Source organism: Parasteatoda tepidariorum, chromosome 5, assembly GCF_043381705.1.
Source record: "Parasteatoda tepidariorum isolate YZ-2023 chromosome 5, CAS_Ptep_4.0, whole genome shotgun sequence".
Classification (NCBI taxonomy): Eukaryota; Metazoa; Arthropoda; class Arachnida; order Araneae; family Theridiidae; genus Parasteatoda; species Parasteatoda tepidariorum.
Window position 1 is genome coordinate 57,857,568 of NC_092208.1, and position 27,470 is coordinate 57,885,037.

Sequence of the window (27,470 nt, forward strand, 5' to 3'; positions counted from 1 at the left end):
TGTTTTGTCTTTTGAAATTGCTTATCTGTTATTAAAAATACTGAAGTGTTATTCGTTTTAGATGTTATCACCAAAGCTTGTTTTTCTTAATGTAAAGTTTAAATTTGAACATATTTTTCTATATTTATATACAAATTATATTTTAATGCTTTTTAATTATCTCTAGTCTTTTAAAATTATTTTTTATTAGTTATTATGCGATGGGGAGATGATTACGTACTTATCTCCCATTCGCGGAGTATTTAAAAAATTGTATATTGTGTTAGCAACTGATAAGAATCATTATTTTATGTGACTTTTAAATTAACTTGTTTTTATGACGCTATATTACAAATATGACGCTATGTTACATATATAACCAAGAGCATTTTAAATCAGACGCTATATTGCATCTGATTTAAAATGTTCTTTGTTAGTTTGACAGTTGTTGCTTTTAACGAACAATTTGATTTCCTAATATACTGTCTATACTCTTGTGTTATAAATATTGATTTTTAGTATTAAACTTCTTTCATCATCTTATTATCGATTTTATTTCTTATTAAACTGCAATCTTATATTCATTGTCTGACTATAAATTTTCATAAAGTTAATAGTTACACAACAACTTTTAATCATCAACTATAAACTTTAGTTTATCATTTTATAGTATTCAGCTGTAAGCTTTTATTCCATCTGATTATTATTTTAATAGAGATTTTTTTTTTGTTAGAAAATATTCTAATTTTAAACCTTTCAGATGGGTAACATGCAATGGTCTATTTTTTATCCAAAAATATTTTATACATAACTACTACAGTGCAACCTCGAAAATCCGGACTGCTGGGGGGGTTTTTAAGGTCCGGATTTTAGATACCTTACTTGAATTGATAGAATTATCGAAGTTTCGAATTCGCCAGGCCGATTTCGCGATTAATCACGCGTGTGTAGACCTCCGACATCAATTTTAACATAAATATACTCTTTAAATAATAAATAAATGACATTAAAAATCAAGCTTTCGCCATTTCCCCCCAGCAATCGACGATAACATAATATTAGCAATTAAAACTAGAAGTATAGGCTTAAAGCGCGAGCTGAATTTCAACTTATAACCGAAAAAGTTGCTTCTAGACTAGACTGTACCAGCTGATACTAATCCTTTTTTTGTTGGGGGATGAAAGAACTTGTCCCCGCCTCCTAAGTTTCAAGGTTAAGAAAGAACCAGTTTTCTTTCATCACAAGGGGGAAAAACAAGGAGATGGAAGAATTCCTCCTTCTGAGGGGATTCCCCTTCAGGAGGAGGGGGATTCCCCTTTAAATTCTTTGTTATCCATACAGAGCTGATAAGAATGACTGGAATTTCCTTATCAGCTATGAGCTTTCATTCACACCCCACCTCTACCTCTTCATCAACTGCTTCATTGTTGGAGAAGAGTTGTGGTTTTGCATTAAAATTTTTATTTGAAACAATTTTGTTAAAATTGTTTCTTTTGAAATTTTTTTCTGAGGAACTGGACGTATGAGTCCGGATTTTAGAGATTTCCGGATTTCAGAAGTCCGGATTTTCGAGGTCGTACTGTATAATAAATTTATAACTAATATCTTAAAAGTTATTACAGGATATCTCCATATGAATACTTGTTTATGTAACTACAATTGCCAAGATGCTAAAAGATTTTGAACTTGCGTTAAATTTCGAAGAACCAGTTAAACCTTTCAAGTTAATCCCATTTTGTGATGAATTTTTAGTTACCTATAAATTTAGCAATTATTTTAGCTCAAGTACTAACGTAAAATGTTCAGAATTAAACCTACACAAAAATTATGTACCAAACAAAATCTGTTTCATCCTTATTCAAAGTGTCCTGCTATTCTATAAACAAAAAATTTTTTGAATTGTACTCAATTCCAGAATTTTTCCGTCTTATAAAGTATGTAGTGTTAAAAGACATAAAACTGGCCCTAATATTGACATAAAAATCCGAAATAATGATAGCCCTAAATCTGTTTGTAAAATTAAAAAAATAAACAGAGACTGCAAGACAAATCGATTTTTTTCCTGCATGAGCATGACCTCCAAAGAGATAGAGTAAAATATTTTTAGAATAATTGGTAGCTGCTTTTTAAAAGCTTCTTTTAAAATTGTTCAAAATGTGTTATAAATATTTTAATAAGTAAATATTTTACTATTTCAGTTGAAGAACATTTAAGATGTTTGATATGTTTCAAATCTTTGGAAAAAAGAAATCTAACACTGAAAATGAAAAAGATAAAAATTCAGATGACTTTGTTATGCTAGGACATAGTGAACAACCGGAACAAAATCCTGGTGAACGACCACTGCCCGTAAGTGGATGTTTCGTTTGGAAAAATTACTTCACTACGTCTCTATTATGATTCGTTTTTAATTTCCTTTAATATTAGTTTTTCTGAAAACTGTTATTTATAGAAACAATTAATTCTGATAGTACTAATGGGAATGTATTTATATTGTTATAATTAACGCATGCTAATTTTCGGTTACCAGTCTTGATCTGAATTTTTTTCTACTTTATTTCACATATCAGGTGTTATTTATATGTATGTCGTGTTATTTATATATTTGACATGTTACTGAGGTATTATTTATATGCATTGAATTAATAAGCTATCCTGATAATTTAATACTTTCTTATGGCACTATCTGCTTTTAGCAACTAGTTGTCATCACTTACCTCTTCGTTTCTAACTGTATGTTTGGTAGCAGAACTATCTGAGTATATCTGCAGCGCTATCTTCATAAGTTCATATTAGTCCAAAATTCAAATGTAGTCTTTCAAAGTCTATTATTGTCATAAGTAGGCTTTATCTAGCATGTATAAAGCAAAATTTTTTTATATTAGGCTATAAAAAGTATATAAAAAAAGTTTGTTAAAAATTTATATTACTTTAATTAGGAATTTATACAATACTACTTTGGAAAAAAATAGAATAAATCCCAATTCATCTTGAAACCTAATAAAAAAAAGTTTTTTAATTAAAAAATAATGTATTTTATGTATTTTTTTTAAATATTGTAGATAATTTTTTACAATTTGTTTCGTTAAATTACAATTTAAGTAAATAATTTTAAAATCAATTCTCGTTAGCTAAATATTTGCACATTATTTTTTAATTTTAGATTATATAAGTTTTCTAATAGTTCAGAAAATATTATATGTGCAAAGTATATAGCAATTCTTATGACAATTCATTTCCTATGTCAGATTTTAAAAAGAAAAAATTGTTATGAGGAGGATAGAAAAATATTTTTCTTACCTTTTCTCTTTAATTTTTTTTTTCTTTCTCTCTCTCAACAATTTTTTATCCTTCTCTCTACCTCCCCCACACTTCTTTCTAAAATCCAAGACTCAAAACAATCTGCAGCTGTGATTTGCATTGCTCGAAGGTTTTTAACTACCAGGAATATATGGTATAACATTTTATTAATAATTTCAATAATTATTTGACTTCATGAGCAACTATGCTAGATTATTAATTTTTACTCAAAATATTGAATGAGCCCCCAATACTTTTGAGGATTAAAATTTCATTTCTAAATCATGATCTTCCAAGCCTGAATTCATACGCAAGTTAAAAAAATTGTAAATAATAATGACAACAGAGATTCCCAGAATCAGATTTAAATATATAAAAATTCTAATTTTTTCATATGAATCATAAGTGCCAAATCAAAGTAAGAGGAGGCAAATCTTTTTTAATTTGGCAACAAAATAACTACTGATATTCATCTCAATCTATTTTATGCTTTACAACAGAAATGTAATTATTCATCTGCAATTACTTATGACTCAAGACATTTACGGTATTAAAGAGAAATATATATATATAAAGTCTTGCCAGGAAAATAAGTTTTCAAAATGTGACCTAGTTTTTGTAGTGCCAATATAAAGTTAAGAAATTGTCATGTTACTTGCATATTGTTATTTCTGTATTAAGTAAAAAATATATACAACATGCCATATCAAGATATAAACAAGTACTGTTAGGATAAGGAGAAAAGTAGGATTAAATTGTTTAGTCTAAGATAGATTGAAATCAGATTTCTCCAGAATTAAAAATATTGGCCTTTTAATTTGTTGTATCTTAATGTATTAATTATTTTATCTAATGAGAACGTATGGAGCAAAAATAATGGACAGTGTCAAATTGTTTTAAGAGCATCAAATGTTTACTTAGCTGAAAATAAGGTTAAGTATCTTGGTTATTAATTAGTGCTGTGTATTTATGTCAAAATTTGGATCAGATTGGTGTATAAACCATTTGTAGGCATAGTATAACCAATTCAGACTTGAGAGACTTATTTAATTTAATAAATCGATCTACATAAGTGTCATACTATTTTAGATCAAGGTTTTGTATGGCTTATATAAACAAATGTAAGAAAAAGTGACTGTCATTTACTGCATGCAATTATAAAATTTAAAAAAAAATCTTTATTTAACCATTCACATGCATAAATTTTTCTCTTTCGTTCCTAGAAAAACCCCAATACTGCTCGATTTCTGCCAGACAATTTCACACCGACTCCTATTATCAAAAAAGAAGAAAAGCATCATCCAATCATGCCTCTTCAAGATGTACCCTTTACTATAAATTCAAGCCTGTATGCTTCATCGAAGTTGGATCAAATCTGGAAAAGTGTTTCCCAAAGTATAGGAAGCATTGGAAATTCATGTCCATATCAAGAAGACTATGATTTTGCTTTGGAAAAGTCAGTTATAGCAGAAACATGTAACAAATAATGATCAATAATAAGTGGCATATTCAATCTTGTGTCATTTTTTTTCTTTTGTATATTTTTAATTCTTTTAATAAAGTGCTATGTGTAAATAAATAAATTTTTGCATCACTTACTTAAAGACTTATATGAGTTAATATATATTAAGAAAACATTTCTTTTTAGCACTAATCTCTACAAGGAAACTTTTAACTAGGTATAGATGACTTACATTTAAAATCTATTTTTTTCTATTAAGATATTACAGATATATTGTAATTGATGTTTGCTATTTAGCCAGATGCCCATTTTATGCTGCTAACTTATTGCATTGCTGTTTACTAGTCTTATGTAACGGAAATGTGAAGTTAAATAACTCCACTGGTTGTGCAGACATTAACTGTAGCTATTTTAAGAAATAAAATTAGTTAATAGTCTTCAAACAAACAATACTAATAATTTCAATCAGTGGCTGGCTGGCCTTTCCCACTTGTTACTATATTTCCAGAAGCCACATTATATACAAAATTGTAATTAGTTATAGTGAATCAGTTTTTCAATAAATTTTGATAATTTGGTTAATTGATTAGTGAGCACCTTATAGCTGTGTTAAACAGGTTTAGAAACAATTCAAGGTAAATTACCATTGACTCATTTGAAATTAATGGGATGCCGGAAAGAAAAGATGTAATGAACAGGTATATCATCCAGTCGTGATGAGTCTGTCAAACATTAACAATATCTCATATTTAAAAATTAATAAAAAAACTCGCAACTTTTTATTCTTAAATTTTTTTTAAGTGTCTTTCTAAGCTGAAGAAAAAAGTAAATATAACAGGTCAAATTTTTATTTTGATTCCTTTAACTTAATTCTCCTAAAATTTCATCATGTTTAAATGGAAAACAATTTTTTTCCTTTAAAAACTCCATCAAATGTCATTTTTTACACAATTATAATTCAAAGAAAATTGTCATCTTTTTTTATCAAAAAATTAATAAGTTTTAAAACTACTACTTCATACAGATTTAATTTCTAGTTTTGTGTTTGATTGGAACACAAATTTTCATAGTTTTTCCTCTTTTTATTGTTTTTAATAACTCTGATTTTCACTATGTCAAGAATTTCAAATGATTATTTTCCCTTTTAAATAAAACACACTTTTAAAACTGTTTAAGAAGTTTTTGGTAAACATAGACAACCTATGAGAAGAAAATCAGTCCAAAATTTGTTTTATGTATCAATATGCATTTTTAGGTACCTCCTTTGTACTTAAATCAAGTAAAATAGCTAGTTATAAATTGTTATTATTTGACCACAATAGTTTTGACTATTAATAGACAACTAATTGATAAATAATAATTTTAACTATTGATTCAGTTAGTTTAAAATATATGGGTGAAAATATTATGTTGAAGTTGATAAAATAGTTCGTTGCTCCACTTCATCAAAAAATAATTTAAAATTTGTGTCTTTGAATAAATAATGTAATTTTAACTACAAGATTTTAATAAACAATATATATATATTTTTACTGAGATTTTTCTTCTGATCACCAATCCCTGTGATTGATTCACAATCAACGTAGTTCCTTTTCTAGAAACATAAATTGCACCCAAAAAAATATATACCTATTCCCTTGAATATATTTTATTCTACTACCCATCATTACCTTCAATTTTCCTATTACCTATTGTTACCCATCGCTATTAACATGATTTTTTGTTAGGTAATGCAATTTGGGAAATAATAAATATCCTTAGCAATTTTTTGTTAGTTGCATAAAAAGTAACAATTTTACTTTGGCAATATTATGCCAACTAATACCTTTATTTTTATCTTTTAACTTCAAATTAGAGAAAGCGTATAAAAAAAGAATCTTGAGGAGTTAATAAATTCCCATTTTTGCTTGCAACTAAGGATGTAGGGTCAAAATTTAGAGAAAAAAACCACTTATAAAATGCAAAAAGTTTGGAATTATAAAGAAAACTTGATGTCAAATTCATCAACAAAATAGGCTCTTTCAGCAAAATTTTTAAATATGTATAATAATATTTAACTAGACTGCAGAGCAACCGAATGGTATATTTTTACAATTTCGGCAGTTCTTAATAATCAATATTATTCTTGCACTAAATATTGAATCTTATTTCATTGTATTTCCTAGACATTTTTCCAGGGTGCATAGCCAGATCTCTCAACAAAAAATAAGCACCTTTTAAACACTATATACATTAACAAAATGCAAAATAATTTTCCAAGACTTTACATGATCATAATGGAATATCTAGTTTTTGACAAAGAACTCTTTCTTGATTATATATTAGCCATCATAAAATGATCGAGAGATTTTTCAGTTTGATTTCTGAGGGTGAAAAATGAAGCCTGAAACTTAGAATATGAAGCAGAGTTGCACATGAGAGTACAAAAATCCCTTCCTCACTGAAACCAGCTCAGTATACACACATACAGACCTGCAAATATATTTCATCAAACATAATGATTAGCGCTTTCATACGCTATGCACCGACGATACGCCCAGATGCATTGTGTTTGAATGAATTGTGAAAATTTTGAATAGAACAATGTGGAAACCATGCTTTTGCATAATACATGGCAAAAACCATATTGTAAAGAAAAAATCTCAAGATAAAATTAAGCACTTTTTAAAAACACCCAATAAGGACTTTTTAAACCCCTTTTAAGGCTTTTAAAAACGAAAATCAAAAATAAGCACTTTTTGAAAATGCTTTGCACCATGTTTTCTGTCCTTTCAGGTCTTCTACCTCTGCTGCGACTTTTTCTGTTTCTAGAAATTAGTCGCTATGCAGTTCTCAATGATGGTCTTCCCAACTTCTTCTAAGTATTAGCCAATAAATTTTTAAGAAGCACTTTTAACTTTTTTGTTTTATAAAAATTTTTTTAAAATAGGATGAAAGTAAAAAGTTTTATGTACTGTACTGAACATTAAAACTCAGTATAATGGAAAATTTAGTCATTTCTTTTATAGTGGTTGAGCTAAATGTATCACAACTAAGTTATAATTAAAAAATTCAAATACATTTTAAAAATATTATTTTTATTTATGGTACAGCCACTGAACAACAATTCCACATAAAAGCAGAAACAAATTTTCAGAAAACATCATAATATAAGACTATAGATTAATGACAGATAAAAGGATTAATATAATGAATTCATGCATTCGAGATCAGCAGGAGACATATAAATGATCAGTAACATAAACATTAAATAAAATAGTTATGCTGAAAATTTAAATGCACTATTCTGTTTTTCTTTCTCAGAAATATTTAAGGAACAGATCTTTTTTCATTGTTGCTTAAAGAAACTTGTTAATGAAGCTTGCTTTCGGTACGAAAAGGTGTTTTGCTTAGGTTCTTCTTTACTAACGCTCTTCTTTTTTGGTAAAGGATCCTCATCACTATCTGATCCAGATACAAGTACTTTTTCTTGCTTTGCAACTGCAGTGAAGTAAATATATATAAATAAAAAATCTGTGATGTATAATTAAAAAAGATAATAATAAACATAAATACAGTGTTACATCGGTTTCCCGATTTAGAACTAGCAATTTGTACACTTACTTATCCTTGTTAGGGTGCAACACATTGGAATTTCTGAGTATGCAATTGCCTGCACCTGTCTGTCGGCGTCTTTGATTGACACTTTAGATGTTTTGAGTATTAGGTATTAATTGCAGCACGCACCTCCCTTAGCACATTTAAAACTGAATTAATGACAGTGCCTCAATCAGATACCTTTCAGCTGTGATGATGGAGAAGAAGCTTAATTTATCGGCAAGGGGCTGAACCAACATCCAAATTTACCATCTATAGTTGGGCTTCTCCAAATTGGAGCATATAGTCCCTTTCTCATCCATCATCGCAGCCGAAGGATGTCTGTTCGAAGCGCGGTGTCATCAATTAAGTTTTAGAAGTGCCAAAAGAGATTCATGCTGCAACTAAACCCAAACAGTCACATGTTGATCAGAGGTCGATAGACAGGTGCAGGCGATTGCATACCAGAAATTTTAATATGTTGCACCCTAAAGAAGGAAAGTCTACAAATTGTTAGTTGTAAATTGGTGACCCTATGTCACATACAGGCTTTGAATTTAATTTTTAAAAAAAGAGGTTAAAGAATAGATAAAAAAGGCTAGATTAAATTTCCAATGTAAATTTATATATGTACATACATATATAATACAATTCTCAGTGCTATAAATGTTGTGCTGTATAGTAGACCATTTTTTTAAAAAAATGAACTGAATATAAAATCTAGTTAAACAATAAGGATACTTTCTAGCATAGATACATTTGATTCATAAGTTAGCTTAAAGACATTGATAATAATAAATTAATATCAATATTGATTTGTATTTTAGTTAATTCAATTTGCCAGCCTTAATAATTCTCTAAACAACCCCAGTTGAAAAAAGTAATAATTGAAACAACTCATATTCTTATGGGCAAAATATGAATAATTTTTTTAAAAAATGCTATTACTGTAGCATATTGCTCACACCACATTTTGTCTAAAAATTAGTCAGGGTGGCCCCACTCCAGATAAAAGTAAATTACCCGAGAATTTCAGAGAAAAATTTAAATAATGTTCCACATTTACAAGATCTAAATTAGTTCAATTTTAAAAATTTTCATACATTTATAAGAAAAAATATTTATATACATCACATTTAGCAGAAAAAGTTTTTCTTGATTAAAAAAAATTTACACTATTTCAGGCTTTACACTTTTAAAGTCTTTTAGTTTTATCCCTATAAAAAGAAATAAATAAAAATTATCTTTAACTATTAAAGCTAACGATGAATATGAATTGATTTTCAAGAATAAAATGTTTGACACTCTAATTGTTTACAACGTCTAATTTTAACCCAAGAAACCTTTGTTTAATAGAAAGTCAAAATAATACATAATATTTAACAGAACTGAATTATTTATTAAAATAGCGATGAGGACAATTAATTATATCATATAGCTAGATAAGTTTTTATAAATTAATTAACAGTTAATAATTGCAGTGCATAAAAAATAGATGGAAAAAAGAACCAGCAGTAATATGTGATCATAGGTACAAAACTGTTTCTAGCATATATTTTAAAAATTTCCTGAGGAAATTGCAAATTCTCCCGTTTATTCTAGGTTTTCCAATGGTATTTTAAAATTATCTAAGATTTTCCCTGACTTCAGGGAGAGTGGCCACCTTATCAGCCTGCTAGGTTAAAACTAGATAAGTAAATAATCAAAAGTTATGTGTAGCATTTTACAGGAGTATGGTTCAAACAAAAGAATTGTGAAGGAAAAAAATTGCATTTAAAATATTTCAATTAAATTATCAACTGAATTTACCTAAAAAGCCATCTTCATCTTGGTAAGTTTTTTGCACAGATTTCCAAACCTTCGCTCTCCCTTTATTGGGCAAAACTGGGGGTGTGGGTGGTATTGGTTCCTCACTATCACTTAAAGCCATAGGTACATCGTCATTATCTGTCGCAGTCATTAAACGCTGAGCTCTGTCTTGCTCTTCTGTTAAAGAGAACTAGTTATAAACTATATTGCTACTCATTAATAAAAAGTTTCTTAATTCACAGTAATTTTGAAATTAATATTTTAAAAATGCAATAAATAGACATTAAAAGAAATTATCAGTGAATTACATAATTTTTTTAATTTTTCCTTTAATACTAAAGTTAATGTATTTAATTATTGTTAATGTATTGATAATGTATGATTTTACCCGTTGCTCTCTTGCAAGCATTTCACTCCAGCTTTTAATTAGAATATATAAATTTCATTTAAGAATCGACATATTCTCCAATTATGTGCAGGAAACAATCTCCATTAAAAGACCACTATTTTTAATATTTTTATTCTTTAATTACTTCTTATAATAATTAGTTTTTGTTCAAACTACATTAATAAATTCATGATTTAAGTTTTTTTTAAAAAAAAACAATGGTTTAACACAATTTCGGAATGAGAAACAAAATTTTCCTTATAATCATTTTTAACATTTATTGAGATATTTCATTCATATATCATTTATTAAAATATTTCATGCAGAATCAGCGATAAACTTTGAAAACAGTTATTTCATGAAATAAAGAAAAAAAAGAAAAGGAAGCAAATTAACAGAAATCAGGTATAAGTATGAAATCAGTTTTCTCACATGTGATAAATAATGAAAAGGTAAATAATGTGAAAACTACGTTAACTTAAATTTTATTTGATTTTTATGTGAATCTAGAGTTAACTTGCTGTTATAGAAATCTTCAAATACTAAGTTTCATCTATCATTTTCATTATATGCAGCGGAATTTATTAAAGAAGAAGCTGCTTACTCAGTGAGGATTGAATTAACTTTTGGATGTGGTAATAAATTTTATTTTAAGCATTATTTATAATATTGAGCATAGCTGCATCACTGTACACAGAATTGTAGTGATTGCTTTTTAGATTTTATTTGGTTCCTATATAATTTTCTGTTTAACAACAAAAGAATGTAAAAATAAGTAAATAAAAAAATACCTTCATTTTCACTTTCGGAATCTGAGTCATCCATTGTACATATTCTGCGATGCTTCTTTTTCTTTGGTTTCACATCTTCCTCTGTAAATCATTGTTATTAATAAAATTTTAGAATAGTGTTTATAAATGTTAGATAAACTGAAAACTGTAAAAGGACTTACCAGAATCATTATCACTAACTGGTTTTGATGATCGTTTAGTCTTTCTGGAAAATAAAACATAAATCAAAAGTTATGAAAAATAATATTGTTTTTTAAAACACCCATAATTAAAAACAACACTGGCGTAACTAAAAATTCTTTTCTTTTTATTTCCAATGAGCTGCGCAATCGGTCTTGCCGATGAGCAGACCTAGTGCGTTCTCCAGAGATGGTATCCACTCTTTCAGTGACCACCACAATGGGTGAGATACCGTTGGTCATGTTAATTTGGATGTCTAGTTTCTGCCACACTAAATGGCAGCACCGACACTCTATTTGGATGCTAAAGTGCACCAGGAATTTAATTTTGCCGGAAATGCCAAGAGCCAATAAGGCACTCCAGGGATCTTTTACATGCCGCATAATCATACGACATGGCCGCTGAGGATTTTCTGCATCCCGAAAATCCGGTGTCTGGGCCGGGGATCGAACCCGCAGACTTGGGCTCAGAAGGCCGACGACAAACCAACTGCGCCACCCAGCCTAACTAACATTCACATGCAAATTGTAACTTTCACTCCTTTTATCTAATTTTAGGAAATTCTCATTGATATCTGAGTTGAAATACTATCAGGGATATAAGTAAGAATAAATTTCTCACTGCTTTCTAGCAAAATATAAATAATTACAACTAACATAAAATTAATTATCTTATTAATTTCAATTTCTAAATATTATATATATAAAGAAAATGCAAATTAATACAAAATACCTGATTAAATATCCCCCCTCCCCAAAAAAAATTAAAAAACAAGAGACAAAACAACAGAATGCACGCATACACCAATCACAATATAAATAAAAATTGGAAAGTACTGATAGCTACAGGGGGACATAACTATGCTGTCATTTGTAGGTTGGCCTACAACCTATATTACAAACAACCCTAAGCCTCACCCTCTATCGTTTCACTTGGAGTTTCTTTTCAAGGACCCTAACACGGAATTCAATCAGAGGATTTTTCGGGAGCTCTGATTTTTTTCCAACAAAATTCAAGAACTCTCAAGGTTTTTCAAGTACCGTGGGAACCCTGTTAGAGGTTCAGTGCTGTTTTAACTAGAAATTAAGTATTCAATATTTTTAATTCAATTTTGCTCTGCTTTATACACACATAGTATAAAATGCTTTAACAAATCTTTTAATATTACTTCTTAGCGTAAATTCCTTCTTAATTCATCATTTAGAACAAAACCCATTCACATAATAAGTTTCTACCCTAAAAAAATAAGAATTCCATTTGGGGAAAACTCTTAACAATATTATACTGGCCTATAATAATTGTTGAATTATCCTTCATAGCACACGTGATCAGGAAGACCTACAAAATTTTCCTATCAAAATCCCTAACATATAAAATTAAGCCCATAGTTTTCAATGAAGATTGAATGCTCATTCTATGATTGGAAATGACTGAATAAAAGACATATTTTCAGTCAGAAGCATGCATTATTCCAAAGTTTTGCCAGCCCATTCTATTTTATACTATAAACACACACATATATATATATAGACACACTTGTATGCATGTGTGTGTATATACAAATATATTTGCAACAATATTTTTCATTCAAATATTAAATTTAATGAAAAGGCTTATTACAATTCGGTACTTGAATGTGTTTATATCTTTATTAAATACAATATAGTATTTTTCCTAGTTTTTTTAATTTTATATAATTTGAATCTGTGTAACTTAAATTACGTTAAATTGAAGAAACTGATATTTTTTATTTTATGATCATTTTAAATAGAGGCAGCATTTTGTTTTCAAGTTTTTTACCAAAACAGCCTACACACATTCTTTCAATACTTGATACAATGCATAATACTAACAAAACATTTCTATGAATTACTCAAAAATTATGTCAGAGCATTTTTTCTGAAACAGTGAGTTCTTAAATGAATGATTCTAATAGATTTTCCTGGTTTATAAGTATCTTTATATTTATTCTTAGAGTGGGCTACTTCCCTGACATAAAGCTTTTGGAACATTTTTCAAAATGATCTGGCTGTACAGTAAAAAAAAGTTGTTTAATTATTTTTTTAAAGTGAAAATATTCCATTTTACTTTCTTTTTTTTTTTCGATAAACAAACTACTAGCTTCAGTACAAAGTATTTTCCAATGCTCTAGCAGCTGTATTTTTTTAAACTTCTTTTTTAAACTTTTTAATCAAAATGAAAATTTACAATATGTATTAAAAAATTGAAAATCTGATTGGTGCATTTAAATCAAAAAGGGTCAAATCATATCCAGTAAGACAGTACTTTAAGTTTTTTAAACTTATCAACTTCTTTAATGTTTTAAATTGTGTCTGTTATAGTTTGTTTTTCTGAGAGACATTTTTAAATTATCGATAAATGAAATATTACTAAATAAAGAATTATGATGTCCCATGGAAACTAAGAACTGAATTGTTTGAAAAGTAGTCATTTGTTAAATAATTGTTTACATTTCATAATTCAGAGAAATTTGAAGTGGGCACCATTGACCCAAGGTTGTTTATCTCACTCAATATCAGTTACATAATTAAAATAAATAATTCAATATCATACCGTTGAGAAGTTTTGGATTTGGATTTATTCTTCACGACAGCAAGTTTTTCAAACTCTTTTTCTACGTTGGAAGGCACATTATTGTTGTTAGTTTTCTCCAAGGTTGGAATAGCATCAGGCAGTTTTTTAATAGGATTGGCTGCATTCCTTTCTAAAAAATTTAAAGCATAAGAATGTTTCCAAAATAACAAGTGGTAGTGTCTATTGTGAATAAAAAAAATTTTTAAACCTTTTTCATAACCAAAAAAATAAAAAACTTAAATTAAGCCTCAAGCAGTGTTTTCATCATAGAAAAANAAACCTTTTTCATAACCAAAAAAATAAAAAACTTAAATTAAGCCTCAAGAAAACATTATTTTAGTAGATAATTTCAGAAAGACAATTTAAAATATAAATTTAAAATAAACAACCAAATAAGGTTTTAATTCTTATTTCCATAGTTATTGATATAATAATGCAATTCTATACAACAGATATCATCCTGATTTCAATCCGAATTGTAAATTTTTATTTTGACAATTATTTTTTTCGTTCAAGATAAATAATATTTCTATCTAGAAAATTTCATTAAAGTTTAGATTTATTATTAGGGGAAATGCATTTTTAATGGAAAAAAAAGTTAAATTTAAGACATTAATAGAAAATTTAGAAATTGGTAACAGTATCTTTTGCAAATGTACTTCTAATTTACATAGTTGCCGACCTGTTAAAAACAAAAATAGGAACATAAAGCATGATAAGCCAATCAGAGGGAATAGTGACCGAAGCAAAAAATCCTAAAACTTATATGCGTAACAAATCGATATCACAATATCAATTCATAAACCATGCATGTTTCATATCTAACATAATTTTTTGAATAGACATTTTTAATTAAATTACTTACTTTTAAAGAATATCACACATTTATAGTAACTAATTCAAGAAAAAACTTACTTCTTACAAGAATAGCAATATTGGATTGTAAAATTGCGTGAATATGAATCGTGATGTTGGATTTTAAAACGCAAAAAGGCAATATTGAAAACGCAATATTGAATTTTTAAATCATGTAAATAAGAATCAAGATGCATTATCCTCAGATCGCTTTAATATGAATCGCAATGCTTAGTTTTTAAATCACGTATAAATACAAAAAATGATGTTTAATATTAAAACTAAGTAAATACAAATTGCAATATTGAATTTTAAAAATGCTTAAATAGGAATCGCTATGTACGAATTTTTAATCGTATGAATATGAATTGCAATGCTTACATTTTATATCAGGTAAATACAAAAATTGATGGTTGATAATAAATAATCAACTATAATATTAAATAGTTCCAAATATTCAAAATGGCAAAAAATCACATGCATGTAAATGTCTCGTTAACAGGATTATCAAAGGTTTCAAAATTTCCTTGGATTATAAGTACGAGACCAATTGTCTTGAGATCCTGCGATAAAAACATAATGTGACATTCTGCAGTATTCGTGGAAAAATTACATGCCCTACTTCCAGTATAAGGAGTGAAAAGGTGCTAAAATACAGAGAAATTAGAAAATTTTCACCTAAAATCATATTTTTGGAACAAAACTACAAAATCCGGACAAATATTATTTAATAAGAACAGTTGGCAGCTATGAATTTATTAACTTTTTATTTTAAAAAAAATAGTAAATCTTATATTACAAAACATAAACTATTTGGACATCGGAACAGCCAGCAAGATATGACAAGGATATTTAAACAAACAGATAAGAAGTTTTGTTAACTCTATTTAGAAAAAAAATATTTTAATCAATTGGAAAAAAAAAGTCAAAAATGATACAGAAAAAAAAACATACTTAACTTGTAATTAAATTTGTATGCATAAATTCTAAGAAATGCATAATATATATATTTTTTTTAAAAAAAGTGAGTAATATTAAAGTTATACAAGTTTACCTGCTTGCTTTGAAAACATAGACATTATATTGTTTTTTCCAACAGTTTTTGAAGAACTCTATAACAGATTAGAAAATAATTAAAGAAAATCATTTGAAAATGAATTATAATAAATTAATGATCAACATAAATCATAACTAATGATAATAAACTAATGATCAGTAACTGTACCTGCATCTTATTCTTGCCTTTTGAATCTAACTTAGAATTTTCACTCTTCCCATTTTTAGTTTTATCTTCCAATTTTTGCCACAATGATGATAAGGTACTCTTTTTAGGATCTTTAGACTAATAAAGATTTAAATACAAGCTTTAATTATTATTAAATATTATTTTTCTTTATATAAAATAATATTCCTAAAGGAAATGTTCAAAAAAATAAGCAGTTTCTAGAGAACTATCTTTTCTTACAAAACATGTTAGTGAAAATTTTCAACAAATAAATTTACAATTTTAAATTAGATAAAAAATATTTAATTTGCGAAAAATGAAAACTTTTAGTGTTAATAAATTAGAAGCAGATTGAATAATTTTCCAAAACTAAATTTAATAGCTTTTTATTATTGCTTATTTTAATTGACACTTGCTTCTCTTTGTTTTCGTATTTGTTCTTTTTGCTTAGTTTTTTAACAAAAGAAAATTTTTCTTAACAAAACAGGAAAAAAATCCTACGTGCGCAATTTTTTAAAATTATATTTTTCCCAAAGTTTAAACAACTAAAATAGCTAAATAATAAAATACAGTTATTATATTCTTAAATTAGATTAATATTAAAACTTTTTTTTTATTCAAACAAAAACTATAACTATTTTTAATCATTACATTAAAATTGTCAATTCACATGATTTTTTGTTTAGTGCATATAACATAACTGATATTGGTTACTACTTTGATCCAGTTTGTGAGAGTGATTACTGGATAATGACAAATATGCACCTTACTTGGCAATCTTATAGCAGAAGACAAGTATTATTAAATATTTAAACAATATACATTACAAAAGACTATATGTCAATGAGATCATTACATATTTAATAAAAGAAAATGACTTAAATCCAAGTTAATTGGAAACAATCATTACCTCAGGATTTGATTTTGCACTATTTGAAGACTTCGATTCAATAGCCATATTTTCAGAAGCATTAGCAACCTCACTAGATGAATTTTCCCTATTTGAAGAGACTGAGTTACTTTTTACTTCATTTTTGTTACTTTGAAATATTGATGGTACACTTTCCATTTTCGTTTTCACCTAAATTATCAACAATGATTTTTACAAAAACATATTATGGTAAATTTTAACAGTACAATATTATTCAGATTAGTCAAATTAAATAAAAAGGAATCTCTCACCGGTTGGAGCTTTGACGAAACAACTTTGGCATCATTTTTCTTAACTTCTGTTTTTGTTAGAGCAGGCGCCTGAATTTTTATATTAGTATGTTTTATTGCAGAGTATCTAAACAATATATAAAAGAAAATTTTCATTTCTAGAAGAAGAAAAAAAAAGGTAAGAATTCATACTAGAAAAAATAATTAATGAGTAAAAGATTAAACAAGTATAAAAAATTTGGAAAAATCAGTTAATACTTTGCCGCATAATAGGTCTTGTAAGTAAGAAAATTTTTAAATATGCTGATACAAAAAATTTTATAAATATTGACTATACCTACCATTAACTAAAATTTTTGGTTCTACTAATTGATTGAGTCCGTAACCAAATAGCAACTTTTGACAAGAAATGAAAATGCTTCCTCAGTTTTCCATGGCAATATGAATATAAATATACTATTAGATTAATTAAGGAAAATTTTTAAAGCTTAATTTGCCATTAGAAATCACAATTCAGTAAGTGAAACTATTTTAATTCAAATTTGAAAGTAATACATTTAAAGTTGCTTCTTTTCATTGATTTCCTACTATTTCAAGTAAAAATAAATGAAAGACTCGGCTGTTAATCAGTTCAGACAAGAAACTGAACGAAGTAAGTACATATTTTTACTTAAAGGAAAGATCCAAACCTTTAAACCTGATCCTTCACTTTCTAATGAAACCTATACACTATCGTCAATATAATAAAAGTAATCAAAGTAATAAAAAATAATCTGCCCTTAACCTTTTGCTTATGGCTGGAACAACATGGAAAAAAGAACTAGTTTGATTATGTAATACCTGAGAATGAGTTGTTTCGTAAAACAGATAATAAATAAGGTATAACCTTTAACCTTCCGATTTAATCACTCCATCTTATAGTAAATTTTTATGGGTGCTCAAATCATTCGAATTCAAATATCCATCAGTAGAGAGTCTGATAGCTAAAGAAATTTTGATACAATGTAAATGTTTGCATTTTCGGGAAAGTGATTGCAAAAAAGCATTGATTCCACTAAGAAATGTGTTTACAAAGCAACAGACATTCTCTATACATATTTATCAGTAAAAATAAAAGAATTGCTTTAAAATTTTTAATGAGGAGTACGATGGTAGATTCACCTCCTACCCCGGAAACGTCTCGACGGCTAAGAGATCTACCAACTTCGGCACGCAACACATCTCGCAGCGAGTCTACTCATTCAGACTTGCAGTGGGCGACGATTGCCTGGTGAACCACTTCTGCCGCATCGGCATTCTCGCTGATCTAATTGCCCATTGTGCTCGAATAGTGAACTGATGGTCAGGAACCATCTATTGAGATGCTAAGCTCTGCGTGGGGACTCTGAGGCGAGGCGCTACTAGAGTGCCCGACATCTGTTAATGAGATAGTGACTTTTTTCTCTTACTTGTTGTTCACTGTTTTCTGTAAGAGTTTGTCATTTTCTTTTGCCATTAGAAATTTTAAAAAAACTTTTAAATTAAATCACATTTTGTTCGCTAAACAATTTGAAAATTGAAATAGAAAAATTGAATACAATAGGGTAAATTAATATGATATATAGTAGATGTGCACAACATTTTTATGAGAAGGGCCACTTGCACAGCTGGTAGATCAATGAAGGGAAGTATGCCTCATTATTTAGACATACTGACTACATTTAGACAATATGAAACATATGAAAAAAATGGGAGGAAAGGATAATTTGAGAGCCTAGCTTTTAGGAAGTGTTTTTCATGATATTAATAAAATGAAATTTTGTTTTTAAAAAAAATCCTTACTCTCGATGCTCTTCAGCCCATTTCTTACACCAACTCTGAGAATTAAAAATTGAAGAATCATCCTGTAAGAATAAAGGTGTCATTATTTATAACTTTTATTTTATAGCAAGTAAAAATCATTTTTGATATAGATACTTAAATATAAATCAAAACTTAAATTAAACCATTAAATCTTAATAAATATTATTAGCAATATGCAAATGTTACATTAGCTTATTGTTATAATATAACATCAGATTATTGTTATATAAAATGTTAATAAGCAATATGCAAATATTATTAGCAATACAAGAATGACAATTTTCAGAAATTAGCACCAAAAAAAAAGAGGCAAGTTTCAGCAGTTTAGCTTTGAGCGATGAAAAATGAATATAAATTTATTCAATCTATAATTTATAAAAGCCAAAATTCCTCCTACAATATCTCAAAAGTCATTGCGAAATTAAGTAATTGATAAATAAAGTTAAACCATATAAAGGCACTGAAAACTATCTTGAATAACTGTCACACACATTTAAAAATTTTTTTAATTTAACTTAATATTAACCCCCATACAACTATAATAATGTATTCACCTATATCAATGTTTCCCAAAGTGTGGTACGCGTACCCTCAGGGGTACGAGAACAGTTTAGCGGGGGTACGCGTTCTTATGCGAAATATCTTGCACCAAACGAAAAAAAATTCTTTAAAAACAAAGCTAGTCATGAAAATTTACAATTGCTTATTTTTCTATTGGCTATTTTTTGCAGAGTCAACAGTTAATAATTAGTGGTGTCAACAGCCAGTTGTGATTTTTAACTTTTGGGCATTTTTTTATAATAAAAAATACATTCATTTTTTTATTGGTGGTACACAGCGTTGCAAAAAATTTAGAAAGGGTACACAAAAGTCATAAGTTTGGGAAACACTGACCTATATTATATTATAAAGTAGAAATAATCCATACTGAATAAACTTCGACTTAACTCCAATATTTAGTTAATAGTTTTTAGGTGAAAAAGTGAAATATGTAGTTTATATCTAAACATAATATGTATAGATATAAACTACAAATAATTCTGTTCAAATATTGATTGAAATGTTATATGCATACCAATACCACCATCAATATTGGTTAAAAGTTATACAATGCATGCTTAATTGTAACGACATTTTTAATCTCCAACCATTATACTATAATAAAATTAACAATTTATTCACAATAGAACACAATTTCTTATTACAAATATATGGAGGAATACAAATATAATGAATACGCTCTCTCACTTAGGAAATGAATTTACTCAACCGAGTTTTTACAGTGAAAAACTCAAATAAGTAACTACAATCATCTTAAAACATTATTGATCCACTACTGGATGAAGGCTTTTTCTAAAACATTTGATCTGTTGCTGCTTTTACCTTTCCATTTACACCTGCTGATTTTCTAATTTAATCAGACCTTCTAGTTAATGATCAGTTACTTGGTCTTATGATGCCTTAAGAATAACAGTCCAAGATCTCGAAAGTATAGTAATTGTCTGTTTTCTGAGTTATTTGGCCAGATCACTGACATTTTAAAATCATTTTAATTCCTGATTAATATTGGAAACTTTTGCTTGTTGCTTGTCCACATTTCTTGCTTTTGGTCTTTTCTAATAAAACCAGGTTAAAACCTTTCATGATTTCCTTCCATGTAAGTATATCAAACATTGATTATTCCGTCTCTAAATTTATTATTTAACTGTAAATACTTCAAAATTTTATTTTACTTCTGTGTTCCCTTTGATTTTTAAATTAAATAGGTTTTAACAGGATAATTTTTTTTTTTATCCTTGAAACAATAATTTCATTCTTAAAAAAAATGTAAGTACTCTAGACATAAAACTTTTTTCTTATTAAAGATCTTTTTAAACTAAATGTAACTTAGTAACTAGAAACAGCTGTATTCTAAAGATTTGAAAGAAATACTTACTCTACTTCCTCCTTTATTAACAGAATAAATGTGAATGCAATCTACTTCATCAAATTCTTTTTTAATTTGTTCAAGTTTTTCTTCAGATACAATAATTATTTTTTTACACTAAAATAAAAAAATTCCTTTTGTTATAAAAAAAGAAGTAGTTCTTAAAAGGAAAACACAGCTTCAATATCATTCAATATTAAATTCATAATACTATATTTATAACATACATAACACTACATTTAATATGATAAAACTGCATTTCATACTAATTTCATCAATTATCAGTGGAGGGATGTTTGGGATATTCAAAATAATAATGAAATGAAAGGTCAAGTGCTTAACAAATCGTCTATTAATGTGAGAATTTAAATAAATTGTTGAATGTTAAAACCCACTTTTATCATTGAGTCTATTATTTTTTATGCATGTTTCAAGGAGGAGGAGGGAAAAAAAAGATTATGCATTAATTATATAAACTAAGTAACCATTCTCAAAATTGAGTGACCAATTTAGATAAATCATTAAACAAGCTTCTAAATTAAAAAAAAAATTTCTTATGTGAAATTTGTCTGTTTTTGTTATGGTGTTTCAGTGTTTTCATCATAGAAAAAAAATGGGTGAGAATTTCTCACCCTTTCTCAAAAACAGGGTGAGATTTCAGAAAGTTAAGTGAGATTTCTAAAAACTAAAAAAACACAAATAGACTTGAAAAAAAAATCAACTCTTTTATTATACTAAATTTTTAACGTCTTCTATTTTTTTAAGCATTGAATATTTTTGGTGCATCATCATAGAAGATTTTGCCTTTACTATGTATTTGTCCATCTTACATTAGTGCAAAAAAAAATTTTGAACGTCTTACATGAAAAAAACCTTACCTACGGTAAACACGTGGTTGCAGAGAAATGTGTTCTGAAAGGGGTTCCGTGGTTCGGTTGTGTTCTGTTGTTCGAAAAGGTTCTGAACAATACTGGTAAATAGGGAAGCTAGATAACGGAGCAAATGTTGAAAATAATGAAAGATCCAGGAAGAAAAGTGAAACGGATTTTATTCTAAGTAGCGTAATTCGAAGCTTCTTCCAAAATGCGAGAAATTCGCGAATTTTGAAATTGATTTAGAGAATGCGCGAATTTCTCGCAGTAATCATTTTTTAATGCGAGAAAAGAAAAAAATATGCGAGATTCTCGCGTTCTCGCGCTGCAGTGAAAACACTGTGTTTAGAAGTTATTCTTCTCCAATTAAAAATTAATAACAATAAATATCAGTTCCCTTTTCCATCAATTCTTAAAAACCAGATTTTTTTTTTAAATTTTAACAAATTAGATTTTTGTGTAAATTAATTTCTTAAATACAATTTTACAACATTAAAAACACTTCTATCATAGAAAATCTAGATGAGCATCAATAGGAAAATCTTATAAACTTCATTCTTTTTACTTTAAAGATGGGAACAAACAAAAATACAAGTAAACAAACCAAAATAAAAATAGTTAACAAAGAAAAACAAAAAGATATTTTTTAAAGTTTAAATTTAGGATGTGGAATTGTAATTAGAACTTAAAAGTATTTAAAAAATAAATATATATCTTACACGAAATCCATCCTTTACAATAAATCCAGAGAGGAAATAATGAGCAAATAATTTCATTTCTCCTTTTGAGCTCTGTGCTGTGAAAAATTCAGACAAGAATCTAAAAATAAATCAGATTAAACTAAAACTAAACCAGTTGATAAACTGCTTCTTAAGGAAAGAGACAGAGATGTTTTTTTTTTTTTTTTTTTTTTATATTNTTTTTTTTTTTTTAAATATCACAGTAATATCAAGTAACCACAGTAATAAAAAATATAACTTTTATGATTAATAGTGATTAAAAACTTTGATGTTAAAAAATCCAGAAGCAAACTCCCAACATTATCTATTCAATAGAACTTAATCAAATGGTTTTATTAACGAAATCTGATTTAAAAAAAGAAAAAGAAAAGGAGGGAATAAAGGAAAATTAATAGTTGAGATCTGTGAAGCCTATATTCACCTTAATTTCATTTTAGAATATGATTTGAAAAAATTATATTTTATGAAAAAACTGAGAAAATTTCACCCTTTAATGATAAAATATCACAATAAGTATTATAAATATCTTGAAACAATGAAGCATTTTAACAGATCTCTAAATTTGAAAGATAAAAAAATTAAGTGCATATGCATTTTTCTAATATTTTTTTTTTCCTATTTCTTTTGTATTATTCAAAGTTTAATCAGTTAATGCTCAGGAAAATTTGTAGAAATTTTCGTATCAAGTTACAAAGTAAGCTATTCTTATAATCTAAGTAACTAAATTTAATTAAGAAACATAATAATTTGTATCCAGCAATTTAAGAGCATTGTTAATAAATACCTATCTCATGTACACTTTTTTTTATGTTACACATATGAAATTCATTTCAAGGATATTAATTTGTTAAATAGCTTACTTTTTCGCTTCATTTACATGTATCTTTAATTCTTTACTTAGCATTTTATAGGTAACCTGAAATTGAAAAGAAAATTTTAGTTAAAAAATAAAACATGTAAATTGATTTAAAATAATAACAATGTAATTTTAATTTTTCAAAAAAGTAAGGAATCTCTCAAGCTTTAAAATTTATACACATAATACAGTAACTAAATACAATATTAAGTTTTGTGATATTATCAGTTTAATAAAATAAAAAAATCAATAATCACACACACAATTTTTTTTAAAAATTTATTATAATAATTAAGATTGATTTTTGATTATATCTATAAATAAAAATTTCTTTATTCAAGGCATTTTCTTAAATTGAAATGTAAAGCATTATTAATGATATTTATATGTATATGTTTTAAATTACCATTAACAATAGCAATAGCACCTGAAAATTTCACTTATTACTCCTATGTAATGTTTCACATTTTAACTGAAGTATGCTATTTATTGAAATGTAGTTTGCAAAATTAAAATAAAGTTTTGAACAAAAACAATTACGTAATAAAACAAGTAATTTTGAACACCCTGTGCCAGCAAATCAAGCAATAAGTTTTTACTTCTATCAATTACTTTAGCTGTTATTTTTAATACCTGCACAAAATTCCATAAACCTAAAGTAAATATTTATAAAAATATGGGAATTTTTATAAAAAAAAAAATTTTTTTTTTGCTAAAACTTTTTAAATATTCAATGAAATCTAACAATAATTGTGGAGCAATTCAAAATTACAAAATTTTAAATCGCATTAGATTTTTTGAAAACTTAATAATTTTTTAGTAAAAAAAAACATTAAAAATTGCATAACATAAGCATTTAAAGTAGTTCTTTTATACTGCGCATGAGTGGAAAAATTTTTTTCTTCTGAATTCTGTAGTGAATCATATTTGGCAACTAATAAAAAAAGTTTGATTTGAATATCTTCAAAATCTATAAAGTTTCACACAATTTTTCAAGCAGTTTTTGTACTTTTTGAAGAAAAACTAAAAATGATCAGGGATTTTCCACAAATTTCATTGTGTATTATTAAACATGATTTATTAAAAATGAGACTTCCATGAATGCATGTTGTCTTTCCTTATACCATCACATTTAGGTTTCCTGACGATTATTGTGAGGTATTATCATTTGTTATCGAATTTTGTTACATGAAACAAAATAAAATTTGTGGATAACTCCTTATTATTTTTAGCTTTCGCTTCATAAGTACAAAAACTATGCAGAAAATCGCTTGAAACTTTTTAAATTTTTAAGATATTCAAATTAAACTTTTTCCATTAGTTGCCAAATATGATTCACTACAAAATTAAGAAAAAAACTTTTTTTAAATTTTTTCTATGCATGCACAGTATTAAAGAACTACTTTAATTGCTTATATCTCGCTAAAAATACTTTAAATACGTATAGCTTTTAATTTTCAACAAATTATTTTAAAATTGTAAATAAATAATTTTGTAATTAATCTTAAATTACTCCAAAAAATATTGTTTGATTCTATTGTATTTTTAAAGTTACAGTAAAAAAATTAGCTTTTTATAACAATATGTCCATACCTCCATAAATATTTACTCTAGGTTTATGAAATTTTATGATGTTATTTCAATTAATAACTTAAAAGTAATCGATTCAAGTTACAAGCTTTTGCTTTTNAAATTACTCCAAAAAATATTGTTTGATTCTATTGTATTTTTAAAGTTACAGTAAAAAAATTAGCTTTTTATAACAATATGTCCATACCTCCATAAATATTTACTCAAGGTTTATGAAATTTTATGATGTTATTTCAATTAATAACTTAAAAGTAATCGATTCAAGTTACAAGCTTTTGCTTTTTTGTGTTCAAAAATACTTGTTTTTTTTCGTAATTCTAAGTGGGTCTTCCAAACATCTGAACTCTCTAAATCTTAATGATAAGTATGAAAAATGGCATAAACTAAACATCTCTCAAGCAATAAAATAAACCTTTACTTATTTGGGAAATTTGAAAACATGTCAAAAACTGAGTTAAGTGTCTCCTCCATTATTGTGGGGTAGTATATACGTATATTAGTAACAACACAACAAATGTAACAAAATGAGCCTTTTTATTCAGTTTAGAGCTAAATATAGACCAAACCTGCTTTCATTTTACAGGTTTTATTTTTTTATTTCTATAAAATAATAGTGATAGTATTGCTTAAATATTTTGAGTTAATTCTGGAAAATCAATGAATCCTGTCAAATAAAACTATTCCATGATGCAATAAAAATTAATATAGGAAAAATATATACTAATTCATTTTCATCCAATATTAGTTGCTCTAATTTATCAAAGCATTCTTCGGGAGGCATTTTTTTCTCAGTCTGCTAACACAATATATATAATACAGGAAAAAAATCTGTCATGTACATAATCCGCGCGCGAATCTAACTTAATTTTTAAAAACAAAGATTCTCGTCCCTTCAGTTCATCCCAAAATAATTTTGTGATAGACGTCACTTAGCAGCCGAGTCACATAATTAGATGGATAAATTTAATTGGCTAATTTTGTCATCGCTATCGCTGTATCGTTGTTCATGTTTCCAAGATTTGGCTACTTCAGCTCTTTGCAGCGTCTTTGAATTATTTTTGGAATTCTTGTAATGTTTTACGAGCGCCTGCGCATTTCCGACGTAAGTAGAGTAAAAAGTTCGAGATTTACAGTCTCCGAAAAAGACCAGTTTCATCATATCATCTATCAAAAGGTACCTTTAGTAACCTGAGGTACTTTTTAGAGATATAGTTATTATCAATATATTATCATCTATAGAGTTAACATGTCTAATATATTAGTGGTTTAGTATTTAATATTTGTATGTGGTAGTTATGCCACATTTCTCCCCTTCCAGAATTTTATATGTGATAGAAATTCGATGAATAGATACTACTAGTTGATTAGTGCTGCTTTTTTTTTTTTTTTCCCTTTTATTTACATCGTTTTGCTCATTATGTTTTTTTCTTCATTTTTTGTTTAGAGTATTTCACTTATTTTTTTCGTCATCTTGTTTATAGCATTTCGCTCACCATTTTTTTTTCTTCAATATTTCTTATTGACCAGGAGACTCTACTTACTTTATTGTATTTTATTTTTCTCTGAGCAGTATATTTTAAAGTAAATCAACTGTTTGAATGCGGATCATCCTTCAGTTCTGGAAAGTTCATATTACGTTCGGGTCATAATTGAAGGGAATGTAATTTGAATCGACCAGGGCTCGAAGAAAGTCAAAAAATTTACCCGTCCCCGAGGACGGCTTGTCCAACAATGTACCCGTCCTCCTTTGAAACTAACCCGTAGCTTCTAAATAAATAAAAATGACAAATGGCAAAGGTCAAGTTATCTGGAATGTCAATTTATCCGAGGGTACTTCGTTTTTTAAATGAAACAAATATTACGTTATCCAGTTCCACAATCCAGTCAATGATTTACAGAGGTTTCTGCACAGAAATATGAAAGGGGTTTTCCATTTAAGTGGATGTTCATAATTACGCTTAACGCTTTTTGTTTAAGACTAGTACGTAATGTGTTTTTTTGTAAGCTCATTGCTGAAAAGCCTCTTTCAACCACTGCAGTACTCCCAGACAGAGAAAACATCAATTCCAAAGAGCGCAGTATGTTGCTGTATTTCTAGATAAGAGGGTCATTTCAGAAGTGAGGCGCTAGACTCTTGTAAGATAACAGAAATATATATTGATTAAAAATAAGAATTTGAAAGTTTTTCTTTAGATTGACTGGTAACAATAGCTTACTGCCAAGCAATAGGAAGTCATCTAGCAATGTTTTGGATTACCTGGTCAAATAGACTTCCCTGGAAAAATTTTTGAATTTGTTATTATCTCTGCAACACCTTGTTTC

The 27,470-nt window shown here is 27.4% G+C and overlaps 2 protein-coding genes across 4 annotated transcripts in view; one reads left to right on the forward strand and one right to left on the reverse strand.

Moving 5' to 3' along the window:
* Window positions 1-4,877, forward strand: part of LOC107437395 (uncharacterized) — a 548,903-nt gene extending 544,026 nt beyond the window's left edge. For all 3 annotated transcript variants that reach the window (XM_071181486.1, XM_071181487.1, XM_043042375.2), the window contains exons 2-3: window positions 2,178-2,328; window positions 4,503-4,877. In XM_071181486.1, the coding sequence (XP_071037587.1) occupies window positions 2,194-2,328; window positions 4,503-4,766 (399 nt within the window). In that variant the 5' untranslated portion in view covers window positions 2,178-2,193 and the 3' untranslated portion in view covers window positions 4,767-4,877. The remainder of the gene's footprint in view (window positions 1-2,177; window positions 2,329-4,502) is intronic.
* Window positions 4,878-7,797: 2,920 nt separating this feature from the next.
* Window positions 7,798-26,222, reverse strand: LOC107437377 (DNA polymerase delta subunit 3). The gene is made up of 14 exons (XM_016049364.3): window positions 25,870-26,222; window positions 23,563-23,618; window positions 22,682-22,781; window positions 21,100-21,207; window positions 19,143-19,204; window positions 17,343-17,448; window positions 17,071-17,241; window positions 16,161-16,277; window positions 15,990-16,047; window positions 14,060-14,210; window positions 11,467-11,510; window positions 11,306-11,386; window positions 10,127-10,303; window positions 7,798-8,221 (listed from the first exon to the last, which is right to left on the reverse strand). The coding sequence occupies exons 1-14, from the start codon at window positions 25,927-25,929 to the stop codon at window positions 8,070-8,072; spliced, it is 1,443 nt and encodes a 480-aa protein (XP_015904850.1). The 5' UTR covers window positions 25,930-26,222; the 3' UTR covers window positions 7,798-8,069.
* Between the last annotated feature and the right edge of the window lie 1,248 nt (window positions 26,223-27,470).

Coding starts and splice junctions, on each gene's coding strand:
- LOC107437377 (XM_016049364.3), bottom strand. CDS start 25,929: ATGCCTCCCGAAGAATGCTTTGATAAATTAGAGCAACTAATATTGGAT. Junction 21,208..22,681: donor TTGTAAAGGATGGATTTCGT/GTAAGATATATA, acceptor TTTTTATTTTAG/TGTAAAAAAATAATTATTGT. Junction 17,449..19,142: donor TGGGCTGAAGAGCATCGAGA/GTAAGGATTTTT, acceptor TATATTGTTTAG/ATACTCTGCAATAAAACATA.